The sequence below is a fragment of the Sceloporus occidentalis genome, unplaced genomic scaffold (genome assembly GCF_023333645.1).
Source record: "Sceloporus occidentalis isolate IW3139 unplaced genomic scaffold, rSceOcc1.0.p SCAF_7, whole genome shotgun sequence".
NCBI lineage: Eukaryota > Metazoa > Chordata > Lepidosauria > Squamata > Phrynosomatidae > Sceloporus > Sceloporus occidentalis.
In genome coordinates, this window is record NW_028316987.1 from 24,737,958 (window position 1) to 24,764,176 (window position 26,219).

General features: G+C 40.2%; 1 protein-coding gene across 1 annotated transcript in view; it reads right to left on the reverse strand.

Moving 5' to 3' along the window:
• The window catches only part of PLEKHG4B (pleckstrin homology and RhoGEF domain containing G4B), a 107,053-nt gene extending 88,012 nt beyond the window's left edge, over window positions 1–19,041 (reverse strand). Inside the window, exon 1 of the mRNA XM_089532270.1 lies at window positions 18,751–19,041. Within this exon, the coding sequence (XP_089388396.1) occupies window positions 18,751–19,041 (291 nt within the window). The remainder of the gene's footprint in view (window positions 1–18,750) is intronic.
• Between the last annotated feature and the right edge of the window lie 7,178 nt (window positions 19,042–26,219).

Below are 26,219 nucleotides of genomic sequence, written 5' to 3' on the forward strand. Positions count from 1 at the left end.
TTGGAATTACCAGTCTCCCTTCCTAGAACACAAAATTTTAAAATTAAGGTAACATGGGCTGACTTGTTGGTGTGTTGTAGCTAGCTGTGTCTTCCAAGTTGCACCGTTACTTATTCAGATCAACATCACCTTACAAAGAAAACCCGCTATTTTTTTTCTCAGCTCAAATAATCTCACACTTATAAGAAATCTTCATATAATTACAATATTGGTAGTAAAGCTGTGCGTTCACAGGTAACCTGCCCAAATAACATCCCTGTTTCCTGGAAAGGCCATAGGCACTGAGTAGAACCACTTTCTAGATATGCTGCTCTTAATCCCTTGATTCCCCATGGAACTCATTCCAGGAATACCCAACACAAATATAAATGGTCTCGTTCCAGACATAAGTTTAACTTAACTTAAAGAACCTTTCTGATCTGAGAAAAGGAGGCTAAGGAAAGCTTAGGAGAAATTGGAGATTCCCCTTTCAATATCAAGAGCCACTTTGTACAATTTCAACAACTGGACAGGTTGGAGTCATAGTTTCCCCTTTCAGATTTATCTTGGAATATTGCTGGGTGTCAGAATAAGATTGCAGACCTCCAACAAAACTTTACAAGAAAGGAAGAGCTAGGGGTGCCATAGTCGTATTAGTTTAAGTGAGACTGGATGTTGTGTCTGAAATAATTTATCAGTCTAAAAGCAATTTAATTTTGTCTGTATTGTTAAGAGGTAACTGGAAGCCAGAGATTGATGTTTTAGTTTGTTTAAATGTACACTGTACACCTGATAAATCTGGGAGCTCAACATTCTTTTGGGAAGAATTGGGAGAGGCTCTGCCCCTTTATGAGACACAGTATCCTAAGCCAATCACAGTGGAGTTTGATGATTTTAATGCTTGTATTGATTCTGGCCTTAATGAATCATAGAATCATAGAATCGTAGAGTTGGAAGAGACCGCAAGGGCCATCCAGTCCAACCCCCTGCCATGCAGGAAATCTCAATCAAAGCATCCCCGACAGATGGCCATCCAGCCTCTGCTTGAAGACCTCCAAGGAAGGAGACTCCACTAGACTCCGGGGGTGTTTGTTCCACTGTCGAACAGCCCTTACTGTCAGGAAATTCCTCCTAATGTTGAGGTGGAATCTCTTTTCCTGCAGCTTGCATCCATTGCTCCCGGTCCTAGTCTCTGGAGCAGCAGAAAACAAGCTTGCTCCCTCCTCAATATGACATTCTTTCAAATATTTAAAAAGGGCTATCATAAAAAATACTTTTTTAAAACCTGGATTGCAATGATGTTACCTTACCTACCTGATCACTTTTCTTTTGACAAAGTGGTAAACGAAGAAGGTAGATGTTATTTGGGTTTACTTTCTGCACTCAAACTACATACTACACTGGCTTTCTGCAATGCATGGCAGCTAGGTAATAACAATGAAACTAATGTTCTAATGTGTCTTCATTGCAAAGAAACTTTTATAGGCAAGAAAATATAAAATTCTTGTTCTAAGTATGTCAACATTCCAGTAATCCTTCACTAAGAATTTCAACTCTAAATGACTCTTTGTTGCTATTAACAGAGGTGAGAGAGCTAACCTTCAGCTCCCAGGTCACCGAACATGCATAGGCTTAGAATATGCCCTTAGCAGCTTTATCTCCTGGCCATTTCTTTAACAAAGGATAGCTAAGTTTGGACACTAAATGGAGAAACTGGTGCTTTATCTCAATGTTTTGTCACCATATACTTAGCATTTAAAGAATAAAAAAAATACAAATTCAAACTGTATAAATTCAAGACGATGGCAATGAATTAAAAGTTAACTTTAAAAGGACTTAGAAAAGTTACTATTTTTGACCTACAATTTAAAAGAACTGAAAACTGAAATCTGGGAACAGAATTTTTTAAAAAATATTTTTCAAACAGTGAAAATGTAATTAAATCCTTCAAGCCACTGGAGCTTTTTTCAGAAATAGATAACAAGTATTTCCAATACCTAGCCCTTTTAAATATAGCTGCAAGTACAAATAAAATCAACAGCAATTTTAGCAACAAAGAAAGCAAAGCTAGGAAAGATGCTGAAACAGGAGAATTCAGTGTAACCATCAAAATTATTTTGTTTTTTCAACCTTACTGGGTGTGGGAGGGGTGGCTTCATTACTGAGTGAACACTGTTGATGGAAGTATTTAGGAATTGCAGAGGTTATGGAGGTCCAGAAAACATTTCAACCACTGCAAGTATAGCTTAGCATAGTGCTACTCAAAGGAGTGGTTTGTGTATCAATGCTGATCCACAAGCTGTTGGTTGTCAACCTGTAGTGAATTTCCAAGAGAACTGGAAGAGGTAACTAAGCGATAAGCTATTTTAGATTTGATCCTAACCTGGTTAACAGGGTAGAAGTGGCAGGATCCTAAGGTGGGAGTGACCATGTTCTACTGGAGTTTTTTATACAGCAGAAAAGGGAAGCCAAGCACAGTCAGACATGTGATGTAGTAGTTTGCGTGTTGAACTATGATTCTGGTGACCGGAGTTTGAATCCCTACTTGGTGGGATTCAAACTCCAGTCATCATAGTCCAGCACTCAAACTACACCACATTGGCTCTCAATACAGAACCCACAGGATTGGAAACTTTTGTTCTGAATCACTTGGCAAAATCTACTAGTTGTGACTTGGTTTTGGGACAAAAGCAGCCATGTTCACTTGGGCCTAAGGTAGATGGGAGGCAAGGAGCAACCTCTGGCCACAATCGAGCTGCGATCAGCCTGGGACTGTGGCGACCGCACAGCCTGCTCTCTTCCAGCAGCGTCGAGCTGCCTTTTGTAGCTTTGGAGTGACTTCTGGCCACTTTGGAAGCATGCGTCATCTGAACACCTTGCCCTCTAAGCAGCCAGAAGCCACTTCTTTTGGCTCATTTGCTTCGAGCCTTGGTAGATGACTTACTAAATAAGGGTTGTACTTCCCTCTCAGTACTGCTGGGGTTCTCAACAGCATTTGGTAACATAAACCGTAGTATCCTTCTGGGCCATTTGGCTAATATTAAGCTTGGAAGCATCCAGCACTATAATTGCAATGCTAGTACAAAATGGTGCAGCCAAACCAAACATGCTCCAATTTACCTCAGATTTAACTAGCACTGCTTTGGAGATTGACCCAGTTTTCAGGGTTGGGGGGAAAAACAGTGCAGTCTTTAGAAGAATGAGGATGGTATCAACAAAACATGAATTAAAGAAATAACTTAGCAATGGCAACCCATCCTGTTTACAACCATAGAATAACTGTTAACAGGTATTACCAGGTCTATATGATGCCCTTGTGCTTTTCATATCATAATCATATGAAAATCCTCAGCATAGTACTCCTCATAGCAGCCTAGTAAAGTACTCAGAAAAATGTGATTTGAAAGCTCTTTCAAACATTTTGAGAGCACTCAGGAAGCCCTTAATCAAATGTCCATATGACAATGTGGCAAGGCTTAGGTGCCTGTAACCATATGGGCAGAAGTGACAATGGGTCTCATGGAATCAACAGCACTACTATGGGATGAACTCACTGAAAAGGGAGGAAATCAGAATTGCTTAAGCATAATATATGGCATTCTCAACATTGCAAAGAAGTGGATTGATGTAAATTTTCAAGAAAGGGTAGTATATAAAAAAAATACTGACCGCTTTGAATATGACTTGTTAATGGTCAGCACAGAGGCTCTAACTGGAAATATGAAATAGGCTGCAGTCAGAAAGTAGGAAAATGTTCTGAGAGTCCATCAGTGAACGAAGACAGGTAAACCCAAGGCATCTAGAAGTATTTAGTGTATTAAGTTCAGTTAAATCATGACAAAGGAAGGTTGCTAACAAATCTTTTAAGGAACCATTATAAATTGGTTTGTATTAAAATTCCACTTGCAAATTCTACAACTTGCTGAGCTTTTGCACAAGTAGTGTGTAGTGAAACAATTCTCCCTCCATGGACTTCAACAGGGAAATGATATTAACAAATTTATCTCTGATAAGAATGATCTCTCTCCAGTTCAAGAAAATAATTATGTGGGTTTTTCCCTGCTTGGTCCAGCTACCCTCCTTCATTTCCACTCACTATAAAATGGGCTAGACATGAATTTATTGTTTTTGCAATATTGTTTTGATATCAAAAATGAGTCAGAAGCATCTGTTCTTACATTTTAAAAATACAGTCACATTTAAAAATACCTTGGTGCCAATGAAGATGCAGAAGTATATTTGCATCAGCATACACATTTGAACCAAAAAGCCATTGAAATACTTTTTAAATAACTGATAATAAGAATATGTAACTCAGTTATGAAACAGATTAAAGTTAAAATGCTTAGTAGACATGTCAGGGGGGAAAGATCTCCACAGAATTCCAGTCAGTTCATTACTGAGTTAACATTAATAAGACTGGGCTATAGGCATCATGCATGTTACACTGGGATCAGGGCCAACATTGCTACCAGAGAAAATTAAGCTTGGAAATGTATGTCATTTTGTTTTAACGTTAGACTGAAATTCATTTAAAATATACTGCTAAAATACAGCCAACAAAACACACCTAGTTTTCTGTGGGTTGCATCCAAGAGGCAGGTTTTCTATTGAGGGGGGGGGGGGAACCTTTTTATTTTTATTTTTTGGCTGATACTGGTGAATAACTAAAGCCCTATAATTATCTTGTCATTTCTTCTGAGGGTTTTATAATCAGATGTGAAAGTGGCAGAACACTTATGTTGAGGTAATACAACCATTTAACTTTGATGTGAACCAGAAGTGGTACAGAGGCTGCTAGTGTTTTCAAGCTTTTTGCACTTTGCCTTTAATCAGCTTGATGTATTTACATAGCTTGAATATTATGTTTTTATTTTAAAAAGTAGGCCTGTTTAAAAAAAAAGAATGAGAAAGAATACATGTTGGAACATGATCACTACCACTAGACATAATACAAGTCAGTGTTTCCTTTGAAGGCCGCTAAGGATTAATAACTCACAATTATCCTTTGTTGTCATGACTCTGCCTTTCCTCCTACCCTATGTTGTCTCCTATGATGGAAATTAGCCATGAAAACACAGTCAGGTTGGCTGCCAAATTAGCCTAAAGCAGGGCAGGCATGGACCTAAGTGCATTAGGTCAGGCATGGCAAACTCACTGCCTGCTTTGTGCAGCCCTCCTTAAAACAGCTCAAGTTCTTTTTGTTCCGTTTTGTTTGCCTAACAAATATTTCAGTGTCCCAGGAAAAGCTAATCTGGAAGAGGGAAAAAACCTGTATTGAAAACAGGGGTAGAGTAGGGACTATAACACAGACAAAAGAAGAGTTTTGTATTCACTCACTCCCCTTCCTAACATGTTTCAAAATTCCTCCCCTTCTCTGCTCTATGGCAAATTTGCCACAGATCTAACACATTGGCCCCATACAGACAGGCCAAAATAAAGCTGCTTCGGGTCACTTTGGAGGTATGCTGTTTAATGACGGATGTGTCCTAAGAGATGCATGCATCCTTAAGACTAGAGCATGGCTTTGGTGTGGCTTCCGGACTCTTAGGATGCATGCATCATTTAAACAGTGTACCTCCAAAGTAACCTGAAGCAGCTTTATTTTGGCCTGTCTGTACAGGCTCATTATTTACCAGATCTGCCTGGCCTAGCATCGGGAGGCATGGAGACGCACTATCCATGACGCTGCAGCCTCCTTCGAAAGCTCACGCCCAACGAGCCTCGAAGAGAAACGACAACGCAGAAAGAACCGCAACCTGGAAACATCACCCAAGGAGACTTTCTGCTGTGCTTTCTGCAACCGGACCTGTTTATCCCGAATTGGCCTTTTTAGTCACCAACGCACTTGTACAAAGCGCGGGATGAGTCCTTCCTGAATCTTCGTTCGCGAAGCAAAGCCAGAGCGAGATCTAAAATAACCAAATAAGGCTTTAAACATTTATTAGTGTTTAAAACACTGTGGCCACTGATATTGCTAATATTGTAATTAATAAATGTTTGCAAAACTATGTTAAACAAGTGTGGTTGACTAGCACTGATGTAAGAAAAATTACAAAACAAATCCCAGAAGCTAAGAGCCTACCCTGTTGTATAAGCAAGAGACATAAAATGGAGGAAAGTTGTTCTTTGTATCTGATCTTTTTTTAAACAGTCCAATGGACTGGTCTCCCACGACATCTGCTCCTACAGTTAACATGCCTCTTTATACATTTCTCCAAAGTTAGCAAAATTTGCTCACAAACCAAATGCATTTTTAATTTATTTTTTAAAAAGCTTATAGGTGCCTCTTTCTCCTAACATGGGGGGAAAAAACCCGTGTGAAAAACTTCTGTCACAGCAAATGAACATTTCAGCCAGCTTCCTCCACCAGGCTACATACAGATTTAATTACAGCAAGCAATTCAGAGTCATTCATTACCAAAAGAAAACTTGACAACTCCAGCAAGGGCCTGAATATTTCTAATGAAAGCCTTGAACAATTGTCCTTTGTTCTGGTAGTTCTTTGAGACGGTAGGAAGCTAAAATGGGTCATAATATTAGAAGAATTAAGGTGTATTTCTTGAGGCTACAATGGCAGTCATCTGGAAATGACTGTTTTAGTAGGTCAGACCAAAATGTTCAAACAAATTTCATTTGCTTAAAGCAAGTTAAAACAAGTGCACTTTTTCTATGGTCTCACTGCAACGTAGGAAACTTCCCAACTTCTTTCTACACAGCTTAAAAAATGATTCTAAGATTTATTTTTTAAAGAAAGCAAAACATCATGTTGCAATCAATGGAAAAGGAAGAAATTATATCTGGAAACTGTATTTATATATAAATAAATCCTATTATTATTATTATTATATGAAATATTCTTACTCTGTCTTTGAAGTATGCTTTCTAAGAGACATATTAAGGCAATTTTAAAACATTAAGAACAATGACCTTTAAAGGGGATATTGGAAATCTATTTATACAGGCCTCATTCCCACTATAAAATAAATCATTTTTGAGTCGAATCAATGAAGCATCGAATAGATGTTCACACTATTCAAGCCGTGATCGAACCTACCCATTTCAATATAATCCACTTCATGTTCACATTCAGCAATGGATCGATTCAACATTCAAAATATATTGTATTTTTAAAGGTTGTACGCCGCTTTGATTGTGGTAACAAAAAGCGGGATATAAAGTTTTATTTTTTAAATTTTATTATTTAAACACAGTCCACCCCCTGTATCTGCAGGGGAATACAGTCCTATGTTTACCATGGATACCATGGATAATAGTGAATGCTGTATTTTTGCCAAAAATTAACCAAAGAGTCAAGCCGCAGGGCCTCCAGATACCTAGGCCTGTTACAGACTGCCAAAATAAAGCTGCTTCGGGTCTCTTTGAGGTATGCTATTTAAATGATGCATGCATCCTAAGAATCCAGAAGCTGCACCAAAGCTGCACTCCAGTGCTTAGGAATGGAGTGTGGCTTTGGAGCAAACTCCGGACTCTTAGGACCCATGAATCATTTAAATAGCATACCTCTAAAGAGACTTGAAGCAGCTTTATTTTGGCAGTCTGTAACAGGCCCTAGAATGTCCTTTTCCGCAGATGCGGAGAAGTGAAACAGTGGTTAATGATCCCATAGATACAGGGGTTGGATTGTATTTTCATGCCATGCTTTACTTCCATCCCATGCTCTGGTACTGATTGCTCTACCAATGTTCACTTGCTACACCTAAAGAGACAAAAATAAATATGGGTTAAATATCCCTTATCCGAAATGCTTGGGACCAGAAGTGTTCCATATTTCAGATTTTTTCAGATTTTGGAACACTTGTATTTGTATATATGTACATCATGAGATATCTTGAATATGGGATTCAAGTCTAAACACAAAATTCATTTATGGTTTATATACACCTTATTCACACAGCCTGAAGATACAGTCATAGAATATGTTAAATAATTTTATGCATGAAGCAAAGTTTGCATACACTGAACCATTAGAAAGGAAAGATTTCACTATCTCGGCCACTTACAAAAAAAAATTGGTTTTGGAAGTATTTTGGATTTCAGAATAATGATCAAGGATAAGGGAATCTCAATCTCTAGCAAAAATTATTCAGCAACAGCCCTTACAATGTTTCTTGACGTGTTCCTGTTGCCACAGAGATGTCCATACCTTACACAAGTATAGTGTGGCTACATGTGTACATAGATTATTGAAAGGTCATCTATCTACATAAGTAGTTATTCACATATATAGGAATGTACATGTCTTCACTTTGAGGTTTCAAGGTTTGCCCTTCAATTCAAGTATTTGAACTTTTTTATTCACAAACTGAAGAAATAGGAATTTTTGATGTCTTGTGTAAATTGAACAACCTCCCCATTTAAGCAGTTGTTCATACAAGTACTACTGTTAATCTACACAAAAATGATCTGGCACATTCAATGAGTCTTGCACAGAGGTGTGAGCTCTGGAAAAGTTACTAGGGCCCAGAACAGACATGCAAAAAGAAGCGGCTTCCGGCTGCTTTGGAGGCATGGCGTTCAAACGACATTCACCTCCAATGCGATCTGAAGCCACACTGAAGCCATGCTTCGGTCCTTTGGACCAGAACAAAAAGAATCTGGGATAATCCAGTTTCTGGTGGCAAAGGTTGGGTCCTGCGGCCGCAGCCCGCTTTTGGAGTCCTGACTCACTTGCAGCTAGAGCAGACTTGGGCCACTCTTTCATGCTCATCCACTGCAGCCCTAGATCTACCTTAATGATTATAAACATAAATAGTTCAGTTGTTTATACTGTGTGTGTGTTTTAAGAATTCCTCACACTGTGACGACATTTTTTGGGGGGGAAATGCCATTGAAAGTGAAAGGATTTGCTGTCAAGAATTTATTTAATGAGGAGGGAAAAGGGGAGGAAGCATATATTATTGCATTTATAAATAAATAAATAAATAAATGATTTGAAAAGGGCTGTCAGATTTTTTTTAAAATAATCTGTTAACCAATTCTAATAAATATATGTTGACATTTATGTTCTATTTAATCAAGATACTAATTTAATTTTTATTAGTTAAAAATAGCTAAATAATTTTATTGCTGGAAAATCACTTAGATCTATTGTTTGATTCATAAAACTGTGTGGATTATTAGCAATAACCCCATCACCACTGATAATCTTTCCTGCAATAACCTGTTATGATTAAAACCCAATTGGCTGCTATAACTATAATTATCTGTGCTGGCTGTGTGCTGTAATAAATGAACGAAAAGAAAACTATAATTATCACTAATTAAAGAGTTTTGATTTAATTTCCGCCCCAAAATGCTAAACCGAACAGAGATAATTAGAATTTGAGATTTTCTGATTTATGTCACATTTCCCAATCAAATCATAACTTTATAAAAATGTCCACAGATTAGCTTTTGAATGAAACAAATCTTTTTAAATTCATCTTTTTAAAAAAAAAAAATTGTCATGGAATGGCTAGGATGGCTATTCATTTGCTGTTCTTTTTCCGAATGCTTTGTAACTGGCAAAGTAATTTAATATGATAATAAAGAGCTGTCAGTCTAATTGTTGGTGCTTTGTACCAGTGATGTTGACTGGACCACACACAGAGATGAAGAGCCATTAGTTTAAAAAAAAATGCTGTCAAAGGCTGAAAGTTTGGTCATTAACTTCCAAATGAATGTGTCTGGTAAAGAATATTTTAGAAGTCCTGAAGAATGGGGGAAGGGGGGCATGGCCTTGAAAAAAGATAAAACAGAAAACTAGAGTAAGTCCATCTGCCTTGGTCCAGGCCTTGGAGGTAGAGAGGAACTGCTGGACCTCTTACCCTTTCCCTCCACCACTCCCTTCTCCTTCTGTGTCATGTCTTTTTAGATTGTAAGCCCGAGGGCAGGGAACCGTCTAATTAAAAAGATTGTATGTACAGCGCTGTGTAAATTTACAGCGCTTCATAAATAAAGGTTAATAATAATAATAATAATAATGAGAAAAACTTTGCAAAAACTCCTCTCCTAACTCACCATTATGTCATTGTAACAGTGGCATCAGACATGATGTAGGGCAGGGGTAGGCAACCTGCGGCCCGTGGGCCGGATGTGGCCCGGCGAGGCCTTGGGACCGGCCCCAGCCCGGTCCTGCTGCCAATTGCCGCCGGGGCTTTTGGCGTCTCGTGTGAGGGGCATGGTGGGGCAATTGTCTATAGAAGCCTCAGAAGCATGCATTTATCTTAACATTTAAAAAAAATCAGCAATTTTTTTCGCGTACCCTCCATTTGAAAATTTTCTCCTACATTTGACCCGGTTTATTTATTTATTTATTTATTGGCTTCGGCCCCCCAGTTGTCTGAGGGACAGCAACCCGGCCCCTGGGTCAAAAGGGTTGCCTACCCCTGATGTAGGGCTTTATGCAACTTACAAACCATCAAACTAAACACAGACCATCAACCCAGCATTGTAACCTGGCAGGTGCATGACAATCAGTCCTTCCTTCCCCTCTCTGATCTCTCATCAAGCAGTAAAAACAGAACGGTTATTAAGCCCACAACAGGCCACCTATGTAGCTGCTGCTGTTTCCACTATGAAATAATCAGAAAAGAGTCTGGCAGCAACAGCAAGAAAAGAAGTGGCTAGCAGCAGCATGCCCCTCTTCCAGGTGTGGCTAAGTTCAGCAACGGTCTAGAACAGCTGAAGGCATGCTCTGGGATGGGGGTCCATCCAATCCAAGCCCCAGACCCACACTGGCCATATCATCTCCACAAAATGTAACTGTAGTGATCCAAAAGTCTACTTCTGGTTCCATAAAACTCTGGGAGGGCGTTAGAGATATCTGCACATATGTGCATGTGTGCACGCCTTCAAGTCACCAGCAACGTATGGTGACCCCATGAATTTCATAGGATTTTCTTAGGCAAGGAATACTCAAAGGTGATTTTGCCAGTTCTTTTTTCTAAAACATACTTTTCAGCAATTGTTATTTCTTGGCAGTCTCCCATTCAAGTACTAACCAGGGCTGACTCTGCTTCACTTCCAAGAGCAAACAGGATCTGGTGCCTTTATAGAATTTAGGCTTCTGTCCATCATCCAAAGCTCTTAGGACAGCTTAGAGTAAAATCAACTTTACAACAATAAATAAAGTTTTTAAAGATATATACAGTAATGTATTAAATAGTTTCTCAGTTTAAAAACAGATAATTTCAAAATGGTTACAACAAATAAAATAAAATCATAATACATGTTACAGATTAATTGCCGACAGACTTCCAGGGGCAGCAATACACACAGAGGTCCAAAACACACTGCAGAAATAATCCAGTTTGGGATCACTTTAACTGCCCTCCCTGCCTCAAAGATAGGGAATTCTGGGAACTGTAGTTTTGTGAGATATTTAGCCTTCCCCATCAGAGAGCTCTGATGCTACAATAAACTACAATCCCTATGATTCCTTAGCACTGAGCCAGGGCAGTTAAAGCGGCCTCAAACTGGATTATTGCTGCACTGTATCTTGGACCACACACACAAAACACACACAGAAAGAAAAACAGATAGACATACAGTTATTTTCAGGAAGGGGGCTGTGGCAGGCTACTAAAATGGCCCTGGAACTGTATGCAGTCCACAGGCCACATGGTTTCTCCCCTCCCATGCTCTGCTCTCAAGAAAGGAGGCTAGTAGTAGCCAATTCCCTTTCTGCATCATATCATGCTGGAGTCTACTATTTCACAGTGGAAGCAGCATCAGCAGTATCTTGTAGTGCTCTGCAGAACAGGATCCTTGTTCAAATGTTGAAAAGCTGGGGTGGGGAGGCTTTTCCCTTAAAAGAAAAAACATTTAAAGACAGTATTTGTTATGCCAGGGAACCCACAACCAATGACTTGAGACCCCTTACTTTTTTAAACAACAATACTGTTGACTCTCCAAATGTTAATGAAAGTTACCCTAATACATTACTTTCAAACTCTGATTCCAGTAGATTAAGGATTATATCAAATAGGTTTAAAACCTTGTTTCTTTTGTTTGTATAGATATCCTTCATTATTATCTTAGTAAATCACTTGTTTGCATTTCAAATCTCCCTTGGCCACATTTTTACTACAGGAATATTGCAGCAGAGTACTACTGGTAAATCTTTGTGCAAGAGGAGGGAGTCAAAGCAGGCAGGGAAGGCTTTAGTTAAAATTTTCTGGCAATCGAACAACATTCGTTTCTTAAAAAGCATGTACAGTCAGCCCTTCTTAAACACTGATTTTTTATACACAGATTCAAGCATACACAGTTTGAAAATGTTCCAAAAAAGTATAAATTTCAAATATCAAAGCTTGATTTTCCATTTTTTAAAAGTGACACCATTTTGCTATGTCATTATATTTAATGGGACTTGAGCATCCACCTATTTTGTTATACACGGGGGATCTTGGAACCAAACCCCAGCATATAACAAGGGTCCACTGTATGTAAAGTTGCCCTTAGGTTTCAGATTCTTGGTTTATTTTTCTTGACTGTTCTGCTCCTTGATATATATATACACTCTTACCCCGGGATACGAATGCGCCGCAATACGAAATTTCCGGGTTACGAAAAAAAAAAATAATAAAAAATATTTCCGGGTTACGAAGGTTATTCCGGGTTGCGAATAAAATTTTGGTGCTTTTCGGCGCTATTTTGCACGGAATCCCGGCTTTTCCCCATTAGCGCCTATGGCTTTTTCGGCTTACGAAGCCTTCCGGGTTACGAAAATGGCGGCGGAACGAATTAATTTCGTAACCCGGGGGCCGAGTGTATATTGATTCTATTATCTGCCAGTGTTTCACTCACTGTCTTTAGATCTAATTCCACCCTCACTGCTGTATGTCATCTGAAAAATGGGTAGGGATTTTGGCATAAGACAAACTAGGAAAATGTATCAGTTTGAACAACTGTTCAGCTCTTGCCATGATAATGCTACACATATGTGTGTGCTATGTCTTGGGAGCCTCAACATGAAAGAATCATAGAATCATAGAATCGTAGAGTTGGAATGCCCCTTAATTATTAGTTGTTCATATATCTAGTCCTTGTTCAATGCTTTTGGCACACCACACTAGCTCACATGATTGTACATTGAGACCGCAAAATGGTTTCAGATCAATTATCGATACTGGTAAAAGGTAAACGTTTCGTCTTTACATGAATATCTAGTCATAACCGACTGTATGGGGCAGTGCTCCTCTCCATCCGAGGGAGGCAGTGTTGTCAAAGACGACTCTGTGGTCATGTGGCCAGCATGATTGCACAGAACGGTGCTACCTTCCCACCAAAGTGGTACCTATTTCTCTACTTGCATTTGCATGCTTTCAAACTGCTAAGTTGGCAGAAGCTCGAACTAGTGACAGAAGTTCACTCTGTCCCACAGCGCTTGGACTTCGAACTGCCAACCTTTCAATAGTCAGAACTGGCATCTTAACCACTAAGTCACCACATCACTTAATGGATGCTGGAACAACCTCTGTTTTGAATCACAACTCCACCCATGACAGTGCTTGTGTTCAGAAAAGCTTTGCTCCTACTATGATATGTAATTTTAATAAAACGTCGTTTAACATCAAAATAGAATGCATAAAGTGTGAAATCAAACCAGGAGATAATTCTGTAATGATAAGGATTGCTTATGATACCTACATCATAGAAAGCACTGTGCATTTCACAATGATTATGTTTTGCAATATTTAAGAAGTGAATCACTATTCATCTGCACTTTTAAATTTTAAAATTAATAGATACACACGCTAACTTCTCAGTGTTTGCATCTTCAAAGCTCAGATTTCACAAAGGATGAGAGTAAAGAACACAAAAATATTTGGTTGATCTATGAAAGCTCTTTTTATCCTTGACTTCACGGATGCATGCCTTCTCACACTCCCCTGAGTAAACTGTACTTGTAAAGAATTTCTTGACTCTAGGCAAATACATCAACAGCTGTTGAACCAAAGACCTGTCTTTAATGCTATTTCACCATGTCATTCAGCCTTATCAGTTCAGACCGGAATCTAACTTCACTAGTGTGTAAATAACAAGCTCTTAAAAATAAAAGGAACGTATTATCATGAACACAACAAAACAGAAATAAAAAGACAATGGAAACAATAAACAGACTACATAAAAGAGATGACATAAAGGATGACAGATTCATTTCAAAAATAACCATATAAAGACAAACATCCAATTTTAGAAAATGAAGTGGAAACAGCACTCAGAGCATTTGGGAAAAATAAATCACCAGAAACAGATGGCATATCAACAGAGCTGCTTCATTTTACAGACACAGAATGAACTCTAGTTCTAAATAAAATCTGTTAAAAATCTGTGAAACTAAACAATGGCCAAGAGACTGGAAATGTTCAATATACATTCCAATTTCCTGAAAGGGTCATCAAGGATCGTGGGACCATTGCATTAATTTCCCATGCAAGTAAAATGATGCTCAAAATTATACAATAAAGGCTCTTACCATATATGGTTGCATTTTGTAGAGGGGCGGGATATAAATAAATTTTAGATCATTTATATGGAGTGAAAAATGCCAGATGTCCAAGCTGGGTTCAGAAAAGGAAGAGGCACTAGAGATCATATTGCAAACCGACGCTGGATAATAGAGTGAACCAAAGAATTTCAAAAGAAAATCAGCCTGTGCTTTATAGACTACCAAAAAAGCCTTTAATTTGTATAGATCATGAAAAGCTACTGGCTGCTCTTAAAGAAACTGGTGGGCCACAACATTTGATTATCCTGATGCACAACCTGCACTCTGAACAAGAAGCTACTGTTAGGGGCAGAATACGGAAAAAATTGAATGGTTTCCAACTGCAAGGTGGTCAAGTAAGGCTGCATTTAATCACCCTATTTGTTTAACTTGTATGGCAAAAATATCCTATGTAAAATAGGTTTATATTCAGAGTAAGAAGGCATGAAAAACAGGGGAAGGAACATTACCAGTCTAAGATATGCAGATGGCACCATGCAACTAGCAGAAAAAAGCAAAGACTCAGAATTCCATAAGACCTAGACAAGATCTGGAGTCCCCAGGAATGAGAGGGCAGGGAGGGGTGTTTAGTAATACACAACAGATGAAAGGGAGATTCTGGTATTCTTTGATCCATTAACCAATAACACGAGAACAAACTATTTTCAGGAAGCCACATCAGGAGTGTGAAACTGATCAGAGGTGCTGGGCTAGTTAACTACTCCGTTTCATGGGGCAGGTGATGTCAGGGAGTGTGGCCACTTAGGTTACATCCACACTGCAGAAATAATCCAAGTTGACACCACTTTAACTCCCACGGCTCAGTGCTACAGAATTCTGGGAATTGTAGTTTGTTGTAGCACCAGAACCCTCTGACAGAGAAGGCTAAATATCTCACAGAAGTACAAAACCCAAAATTCCACAGTATTGAGCCATGGTAGTTAAAGTAATGTCAAACAGGATTAGTCCTGAAGTGCAGATGCAGCATTTGCTGATGTCAGTTTTTCCTACTGAGCTGAGCTGTAGTCAGGGATTCAACTTTGTTCTGTTTAAAAAAGGGGGGGAGGGAGAAGAGAAAAAACAAAATGTGGCAGCACTTTTAAGACTAACTATCCTGTGTTTTAGCATGAGCTAAACCCACTTGTTCAGATGCTGTACTAGGGAGTATTAAAGCCTCAGGTAAAAAGCATATTTGTACAGTTGTAGAATGATAGAATGCAGGAGGATCCAGAAAGATGCAAATCAAGTCCCTTGCCCTAAATTTTCAAAGGGCTGGACAAGGTGGTACAAGTCTTTCAGATCTTTACAGGAGTCAGTCAGTTTTGATGTGTGAAAGCAACAAATATGCTCACCAAAAGTAAGTTTCATTGAGTTCAAAACTCTGAGAAGACTCCTTTTGTCATATTTACATGATATCCATTACCTCAGCTAATCAACTGAAATTTGTGAAGGCAGTTCAATTCAGAAGTTTCTTGTTCTAGTCTTCCATAGTAATTTCCTTGTTCAAGGAATGTGATCTGCAAATCCCTGTACATTCAGGAAGGTTGAAATGTTCTGCAACTGGTTTTTGGGTGCTGCCATTTCCAATTTCAGATTTGTGTGTGTCTATCTCAGCGATGTCCAAACTCTGGACCTCCAGGTATTTTGGACTTCAGCTCCCAGAAGCCTCAGCCACCTTGGCCAATGGTGTGGGATGCTGAGGGCCAGAGTTTTGACATCACTGATCTTCTTGCATAGAGACTGTCCTGTTTGCCCAACGTAGGGTATAGAGGGGCATTGCTGGCATAGGATGGCATCTATCACAATGGAGTAAGAGCACCTCTGATGCTGTGGCTGATGTTATTGCCCCTTGTAATATTGCTCCCAGGGTAGATGTGGGAAAGAGTTGGCCGCTGGGTCTGTGCACAATCTTACTCCTACACAACCTTACTCCTTCAGCCAAGCCTTTGACTCAAGGGCCAACCAACCTGACATTTCTGACTGCTTTGGACATGGCTGTGCTGTCATCATCATTGCATCAGAAGTTAACTTAACCACCTTTTGGTTGACAATACAAAATAGGAAACAGTTTTCAAAGCTCTGCAACACCTGTTCGTTGAATTTGTATGAATTAGCAAGACCTGCCTCCATGTCAGCCCTTAACATAGTTCTTCTCTAGTGCTTCACTGCAATACAAAAGTAGTTCGAGCTTTAATCAAATGGAGAGGTTTTTTGGGGGGTCCTCAGGCTATGTAACCATGTTCTCAAAGAATCATAGAGTTGGAAGAGACCACAAGGGCCATCCAGTCCAACCCCATGCCATGCAGAAAATCTCAAAGCATCCCTGACAGATGGCCATCAAGCCTCTGTTAAAAAACCTCCAGGGAAGAGCTTATTCTGACGTTTTGCCAGAATAAACTCTTCCAGAACACATAGCCTGAAAAACCCACAAAAAACTATGGAAGCCTTCCACTTCACAAATGGAGAAGTTGCTTGCAGAAATATCTTTTTCACCTTAACAGGGTTCACTGCTGGGGTTTTACAGACACAATTTTATACGAATGAACTAGGAAAGTCGCAGTGTTCAACTTGGTGTTTCCATTTGGATGTGGAAAGCGAAGGGCATGTAAAAGGATGCAAAGCCTCCATCAACTCTATTTAGTAGCAGACTTGGAGAATATACACTTTTAGGAAATGGTACATCTAGATCAGCAGTTTCTAAACTTTCATCTTTCAGGTGTTTGGGACCTCTGGAGGACCACAGTTTGGGAACCAGTGGTCTAGATGAAAGAAGTGCAAAGATCTACAGCAAAGAAGAGCTATATGCCTTACTTTGAAAGGGTGGCTTTTAAGAAACCCCAACCCTTTTTGACTCTCTGAGAAACAAAAGGAGGCATCTCATTTTTCACATGCTGCAAGCTTTGAATTCCAAGAGGGACACAAGGTGGATGCCTATCCCTTCATGCTCCAGCACCACACCCCTTTGGGACTGGCACAACCTTGATTTAGAGGAAGGCTCTCTATGAAGTTTATGACACGAAGAAGATCGGGAAATTATCCTGTGAATAACCTGGAAAAATTGCTTAATTATGGGAAACCATTTTGCACGACATCACACAAAACCCACCATTAAAGTGGTCTCAAAGAAGTATTAACACACATCTTTTTAACTTTTGGGATTTCAGCGACAATGCATTTCCAATATCATTTTATTTGCGCATTTGCATGATAATCATTTGCGCAATTACTCACCATTTCCCCTTTATTTGTGGGATGCTTTAAATGCGCTTTAATCTATCTTTAATGCCGAAATTAGCTCCAGTGTGATAAACTCCTCCGAAAGGAGATAAGGATGGATGAATGGATGGATGGGCTGACACACACACGCATGCCAGGCAATGAAAATACCATTTCTCTGTTTAGGAAGAGGTTCTTCTAAGTGGTCAGGGAAAGCGCAAAGCCAAGCCTATTAGGGTCTAGCTTTAAATTAGGAGAGCTGCCTTTGTGTAGCTATGCTTCCCTAAGAACTGAGACTGACTCCAAAAACAACACAAGTAGCTTGTGGTTCAAAACAAAAGTTTACTAATGGCTTTAATCTATCTATCTATCTATCTATCTATACACATAAAAGCTATATCCTAATCTAGTTTGCAGTGGTCCCCAAACTGTGCTCTTCAAGGGATTTTTGGACTTTGGCTCCCAGAATCCCAGACTACTGGCCAACATGGCAAGGGCTTCTGGGAGATGAAGTCCAAAATCTCTTAAAGGGCACAGTTTGGGGACCACTGGACTAGTGAATGGTTCATGTAGAGAAAAAGTCTTTGTCTCACCATCTGTCCAGAGAAAGTTGAGAGAGGAGGAAGATGGAAAACAGACAGTTCAGATGCAACTCTTTAAGAGAATGCATCTGTTAGTCCCAAAGGGGGACCTAAATCACATGGTTAGTTTGAATAAGAGGCAGAGGAGAGCTTGCATGCAGGAAATCCCTATCTATTTAAAGAAAGGGAAAGAGAAGAATGCAAACATCTTGCAACAGAAGCAACCCATCCCTATCTGCTATGCTTCCTGCCCCAAGGTGACCAGGACAAATATAACCCGGTTTGCCAGGGTTCCATGCTATGGAATTCTGGGAACTGTAGTTTGTTGTGGGGCCCAACAAACTACAGTTCCCAGAATTCCATAGCATGGAGCCCTGGCAACTGAAGTGGGTTATATTTCTCCAACCCTCAGTAAAGAACAGACTTTTGGGGGGGGGGGCTTTTGTATTCCCCCTTGCTCCCCTCAGTCCCATTTACCTTGGCTGCCAAGGCAGGGGAGCTCTGGAGTGGAGAAAGCCCCCTTCTCCATCCCTTTTGGCGGCTCTGCTCCTGAGGAAGCGAGAGGGCTCCCTCTGCGTCCTCCTCCTCGGCTGGAGACCCAGCAAATGAATGAAAGCAGCGAGGAACGCAGAGCAGCAGCTCTGGCCCCGCCCCCTGAAGGCCCCGCCCCCTAAAGCCCCGCCCAGCTATGGAAGTGAATGAGTTCCAGTCCTGAGGGGAGAACACAGTTGGCCAGAGGCCTAGTTGTAAACACTTCAGGAAATGCATCCTCCGTGTTGAAGTAATCACGTTTTTGACACCACTTTTAACTGTCCTGGCTCAATGCCCAGGAATTCTGGGAACTGTAGTTGTGTGAGACATTGAGCCTTCTCTATCAGAGAGGTTTGGTGCCACAACAGTTCCCAGAATTCTATAGCATGGAGGCGTGGTAGCTTAAAGCGGTCTCAAACCAACTCTAGTTCATCAACAAACAATTCCCACAATTCCATGCATTGAGCATGGCAGTTAAAGCGGTCTCAAACCAACTCTACTGCCCCAACAAACAATTCCCAGACTTCCATAGCATGGAGCCAGGGCAGTTAAAGTGGCCTCAAACCAACTGTAGTGCCCCAACAAAGTCCAGTTCCCAGAATTCCATAGCATGGGGCTGTGGCAGTTAAAGTGGTCCCAACCCGACTCAAGTGTCCTAACAAATAATTCCCAGACTTCCATAGCATGGAGTTGTGGCAGTTAAAGTGGTCTCAAACAAGCTCAAGTACCCCAACAAACTACAGTTCCCAGAATTCCATAACATGGAGCTGTGTCAGTTAAGGTGGTGTCTAACCAGGTTATTTCCGTAGCCTTATTCAGACTGGAAATAATCCAGTTTGACACCGCTTTAACTGCACTGGCTCAGTGCTAGAGAATCCTGGGGATTATAGTTTATGTTGGCACTAGAACTCTCTAACAGAGAAGGCTAAATGTCTCACACAACTACACTTCCCTGAATTCCCTATCATTGAGCCAGGGCAGTTAAAGTAGTCTCAGACTGGATTAGTTCTGCAGTGTGTTTTGGACCTACCTCCATGAAAGAATTAGCCTGGTACAATCAACATTTTATCCTGTATTTCCAGAATATTTGTTATTTCTTAACAGAATGTTAATAGTTTTATAGCTATTTTAATGGGACAATTTATCTAGTTATTATAATTTATATTTGATGATTTTAGATTGTCCACCATTGGCAGGTTTTATGTTGTTTTGATGACTTTGTAAAGTCCTGTGCAAAACTTATATAAAGTTTTTCCCCTCTATATATAGTTTTACCTTTTAAAATATGTTTTATTCTTTTAATAACTATCTGTTTTAATACCATAATAATTTAATTCCTTTTTAATGTACCTTTTTTTAAAAAAATGTTTTTTATTGTACTGTTTTTAATGCTGTGAAACCGCTCTGAGTCCCAGTCCTGGGAAAAGAACGGGATACAAATAAATAAACAAACAAATACTACTACTAAAATAATAATAATATTATACTGGTCAATGACCAAATAAATGTTATTACTATTACTATTACTACTAATAATAATAGTAATAATAATAAAGAATGTGTAAATTAACCCAGGATGTTTGTCACGGTGGCACTCAACAAGAAATAAAGCAAGTTATCATTCAGTAACAATAAAAGTATAACCGAAGGAAGGGCATAAACTACTAGCCCACCACGGATTTCCCAGTCCCAGACAGCACTGGCAGGCTCTTAACATTGTGCCCATTTGACCCTTCTTTCTCAATTGCAGCAGCATCTGGAGCACAGGACAAGATGGGACACGACACACGAGAGAATGCTACTGAGGTCCACTTGAATCATCTGTCCATTTAGGATCTCTTGGTGACAGAGATCCTAACAAATCTAAACCTGTCTCTGCTCCACCATTTCATGACCACGCACCCACTCTTCAGCTTTGTCTGTCTTGTTGATCCTTCCCATGGAACATGTAGCATTTCCCATGTCACAACCTTAGAGTTTCTGGCTTTCAACCTCCTGTGTTTACAAGCTAAGTGTTGGTTTCTGTTTTAAAAGAAAGGGAAGTGAGGCTGAGAAATACTGAATCCAGTGGTGTACTGCTAAGTCAAGCCAAAAAAGGCAAAATGATCAAAGCAACAGTGGGACACACTCCCTTGAGTGTGGTGGAGTCTCCTTCTTTGGAGGTCTTTAAACAGAGGCTGGATGGCCATTTGTCGGGAGTACATTGATTGTGAGTTCCTGCATGGCAGGGGGTTGGTCCAGACGGCCCTTGTGTCTCTTCCAACTCTACGTTTCTATGATTTTTGAAAGGGGGAGAGCAGAAGCAACCAAAGGAGGGGGGGAAGTTTAAGGTCAGAGTCCATCAGAACTACAACAGGAAAATCCTGATGATCAGCTAGGCTTCTTAACTGCTGTAAAGGCAAGAAGGACCCTCCTTTTTCTTTCTCTCTTTCACACACAAATTAAGGGTGGGATCTGAGAGCTGTTTTTATGGAGCAAAGACACTCCCTTCCCCTTGGCAAAGAAACTTGACATTTATATCTACCTTTACACAACGAGCTGTAGTTAAAATCTAAAAACGGAGCCTTACAGCAGTTGAGTCTCATATTTTTGTCCTCCAGATGTTCTTTGACCTTTGCCCATGCTGGCTGGGACTTCTGCCTTTTGAAATCCAAAATTTCTGGAGGACCAATGGTTCAGAACCACTGGTCTATAATGAATTTGAATTGAAAACAAACTTACACTTGTTTATAACCTGATATTCTAACTAAGTATGTACTAAGGCCCTTATCAACGCAGAGCCCTATTAATTATGGTAAAACTGAATTATAAAAAGTCTCCTATAATTTTTAATTAAAAAAAGATGAATGAATGAATAAAAATGCAGCAAGTAAACTTCTCCACTTGTCCGGCTACAGAAAATAACATCAGACAGTGAAGAGGGGCTACTGAAGGGGTAATTAAAGAATCTGTTAAAGACTCATTCATAAGCCATTTGTCTACAGAGAACAATAAATGGTTAAAGCCTGTAAATAGGATGTTCTCAATTACAGGTGCAGAAGCCAAAATAGACAAATGTCCTACAAGTTGGCAAGGAATGTATTGCTTTCTCTCCCTTACACTCTCCTGTTCATGGTCTTGCCCTGTCACCATCAAACTTGCAACCAAATTGGATGAACACAAAGGTGGCTGGATAGTATAAGAGAGTGGCAGATTAACCTCCCATACCATAGAGCCCTGGAATACTGCAGAACAGAGTATTTCATGGGGCTCTGTTACTATTAAGCATATCACTGCTGAGGAGGTAAAAATAATGGCTTATTGGATGCCTTGATGGGATAGAATGATGAGGGGGAAGATCATGGCAATTTCAGTGCATTTCAGTAATGGTTTTATAGCTTACTAACAGTACCTGGCCATGTGTTGCTGTCGCTCAGTCTGGTTAAATGGAAAAGATAGAAAAGAGAAAGTGCACGTTTCCCCAATGTCTTCCTATGGACAAGCATTCCCTCATGTTTCCCTATGGGCATGCATACCGCAATGTCTCCCTATGGGCAAGCATCCCCCAATATCTCCCTAGCAGCATGCATTCCCCAATGTGTCCCTATGGGCAAGCATCCCCCAATGTTTCCATATGAGCATGCATCCCCCAATGTTTTCCTATGGCCATGCCTTCCCTGATGTCTCCCTATGGGCAAACATTACCCGATGTTTCCCTATGGGCAAACATTACCCGATGTCTCCCTATGGGCATGCATTCCCCCATGTTTCCCTATGGGTAAGCATCCCCCAATGTCTCCCTATGGGCATGCATTCCCCCATGTTTCTCTATGGGCAAGCATTCCCCAGTTTCTCCCTATGGACATGCATCCCCCAATGTCTCCCTATGCGCAAGCATCCCCCAATGTCTCCCTAGGAGCTTGCATTCCCCAATGTCTCCCTATGGGCATGCATCCCCCAATGTCTCCCTACGGGCATGCATTCCCCAATGTTCCCCTGTGGGCAAGCATTCCTGGAAACCTTAAAATGGAATCATAAAATTGGAAATTTGGATATTATAAATGGATTATAAATCAGAAACATTGAAATAGAATTGTAAAATATTTAGTATAGCATGTGTTGCTTTCATGTCCAAGAGATGGCGCTGTTTTTCAAAAAAAGCATATTTTTACCTGTCACAAGTGTGACAACTGTATAATAGTCGGTATATAAAAACATAGTCGGTATATAAAAACATAGTCGGTATATAAAAACATAGTAGGTATATAAAAACGTGTGTATTCGAATGCAACGTGTCAAAATTTCAAAGCAATTGGTGAAGAACTTTCAGAGATTTAAGATTTTGAACAAATTAACATTTACATTTTAATGATATAGATATAGATTTACAAGTTCACTGGTTTCTTTGATTGGCAGTGATTTCACTGGTGGGACTTGTGGTGGTGGCAGCATATTAGGAATCTGATGCATTGGGTGCATTCAGGGGTCTCATGTAACCCACAGACTGTGCATTGCTTGCTTCCTCCTGGTTAAAAGCCACACATGACAAGCTATGCCTGTTTATATGAATGCGAGTGAGTCCAACAGAACTAAATAGGGTTTACTTTTGTGTAGCTCTGTACAGTACAGTGCTATGTTTCCAGCAGTAACTGTCTTCCTGCACTAACTAAATGGGTTCATCTGATGTCCAGAGCAGGTACATGGTTGGCGAAATATTAATACAGAGGTACAGATACAGAACATATTTTGGCAGCTAACACTTTTTTTAAAAAAAGAAAATGGCTTTGGTACAACTTTGCTCTTTTCTTCATTCCAACTGGACTGGTCAGTACTAGTGCAAGGAGAAAATCAATGCAGGGGGAGCAAGCAATACTCATATTGATTTACAAGTGTATGGTGGCAACAATAATAGCCCAATCCGCAATGCCTTTTCTTAATTAGCACTGGTGAAAGTAGCAATCTAGCCTATATTTAACTTGCAACTTCAAAGTACTTTATTAAAAAGATTAAACCTGTCCAGATAAGTTTACAGAAAGCCATAAATGCATTGTATTGTCAGGGACGTAGCCAAGGGGGGGGGTTCTTGGGGTTCGGACCCCCCTTTCCATTAGAAAAATGAATGGTGCGTGCTGCTGCGCCGTCACACCCAAGCCCCAATATAATGGTGGCACTTAGTCTGGACCCCCCCCCCCCCAAAAAAAATCCTGGCTACGTCCCTGGTATTGTTGATGGCTTGTGACTGATAGCCCAGATATTTCTCTTTCACTCACCCCCAATTCATTTTTAATGCCCATGCCATGCTGCTCCCCTCATTAATTTAAATAGAAAGCCTCCAATAGCTTAGGAATGGAAGGTACATTTGCTTTTTGCTTTTCTCAGGTCTCATTGCTTAATAATGATTCAGCTCTTTGTCAATGCATGTTTAAAAACACATCCTTTTGTCTGCTGGATCTGATGAATGTGCTTCTCGAGTAAACTGTTACTCAGCAAATACAGTGCAAAGTAATTTTCCCTGAAGTGACAGAGTCTTACATGCTTGTAATATTCTACAAGATAACATACTATCCTCTGGGTGTCTCGATGATTTTTCTCTACCTTGTCTCAGACATTATAACCCACAATAACTGCACAAATTTGACAAATGTAAGAATAATTAAAATATCAACACAATACATTCTTCTTTAATCACTGTCTTATAAATGTGTATAATCAATTCAATCAATTGTTTTTAAATTGTTGTATAATGTTGTGGGCAGGGCTGGCATAACAGACTCCGTCTTGCAAGGAAACAGATTCCTCCCCTTATGTTCTCTCCCACATGCACAACAAACTTACTCAGGCAAGTGTGGTACAACTGTACCTTTAATAAGAAAATAGCTTTGTATCCAGTAGATGATAACTCAAAAGATTAAGTCCATTCTTCAAGTCAGACTTCTCCACTTCCCATCGTGACATGGCTTGTTTCCCAAAGCTTCTCTTGTGGACTCCACCACTCATCCTCCAAATCCTCCAGGTCTCTGGTTGTCCACTCCCCAGAGCCCACAAAAGCCCAGACTCCCTCCTCTCGAGGGTTCTGTCGCCTCTTCTCCTCTTGGGGCCTTTGCTTTGGCCGTAGGGCTCTTCTTGGAAGAGGCACAGGGACTCTGTCCCTCTCTGGCCTCCTTAAACCCTGTTCTTTCCCTTCCCCGGCCACTGCTGCCCAACCAGCTCTTCCACATCCATCCTTCCTCCCCACACACCTCAGCCCTTCTGCTTTTATAATCCTTCCAGCTCCTCCTCCACTGGCTCCACCTCTGGGTTAACCTCCTCCTTCCTCTCAACCTCCACCACCTGGCTGCCCTTAGCCCCTTCAGCTCTCTCCACCTGGGTGAGTACCTCACTACAAATGTATTAGATTTTATGGAATTGTTGATGTAATCATAGATGTAATGTATTTTTGCAATCTACTGTTTTGTATTGTGACATATGTTCACACAGTTGCCATATTGTGAATCGCTTTGATCAAGAAGGAAAAGCGGTATACAAATAAAGCTTTTATTATTATTATTATTAGGAAATGAGAAAGATATAAAATGTAAAAAAGTACATGTCTGTCATTGATCTCTGTAAATATACACATCCATTTACACGAGCTTCTAATTATTTATCTCAAATCTTTGAAAGGCTAATTGCTATCAGCAGCAACATGCTCCATGCTCCTATGAGCACCGCATACTGCCTGAGCATTGCATAAACCTACACATGATCATATTTTCTAATTAGCATCAGCATTTGGAGAATTGAATTTAGGGATGTAAATTGCTGTCATCATTCTTCTTGTCTCCCAGAAGAAGGATGGAAAAAATGTTTACTGTTCTCCCTGCATGTGATGTATGTGAAAATTAAAATATTTTGTCTCTCATATAGAATCATAGAATCACAGAATAATAGAGTTGGAAGAGACCAAAAGGACCATCCAGTCCAACCCCCTGCCATGCCGGAAATCTCAATCAAAGCATCCCCAACAGATGGCCATCCAACTTCTGTTTAAAGACCTCCAAGGAAGGAGACTCCACTACACTTCGAGGGAATTTGTTCCACTGTCAAACAGCCCTTATTGTCAGGAAGTTCCTCCTAATGTTGAGCTGGAATCTCTTTTCCTGTACCTTGTATCCATTGCTCCGGGTCCTAGTCTCTGGAGCAGCAGAAAACAAGCTTGCTCCCTCCTCAATATGACATCCCTTCAAGTATTTAAACAGGGCTATCCCCAGCTCCCTAAGATGTTCCTCATAGAGTATGGTTTCCAGACCCTTCTACATTTTAGTTGCCCTCCTTTGGACACACTCCAGTTTCTCAACATAGGCCTGTTACAGACTGCCAAAATAAAGCTGCTTCGGGTCTCTTTGGAGATATGCTATTTAAATGATCCATGCATCCTAAGAATCTGGAAGCTGCAC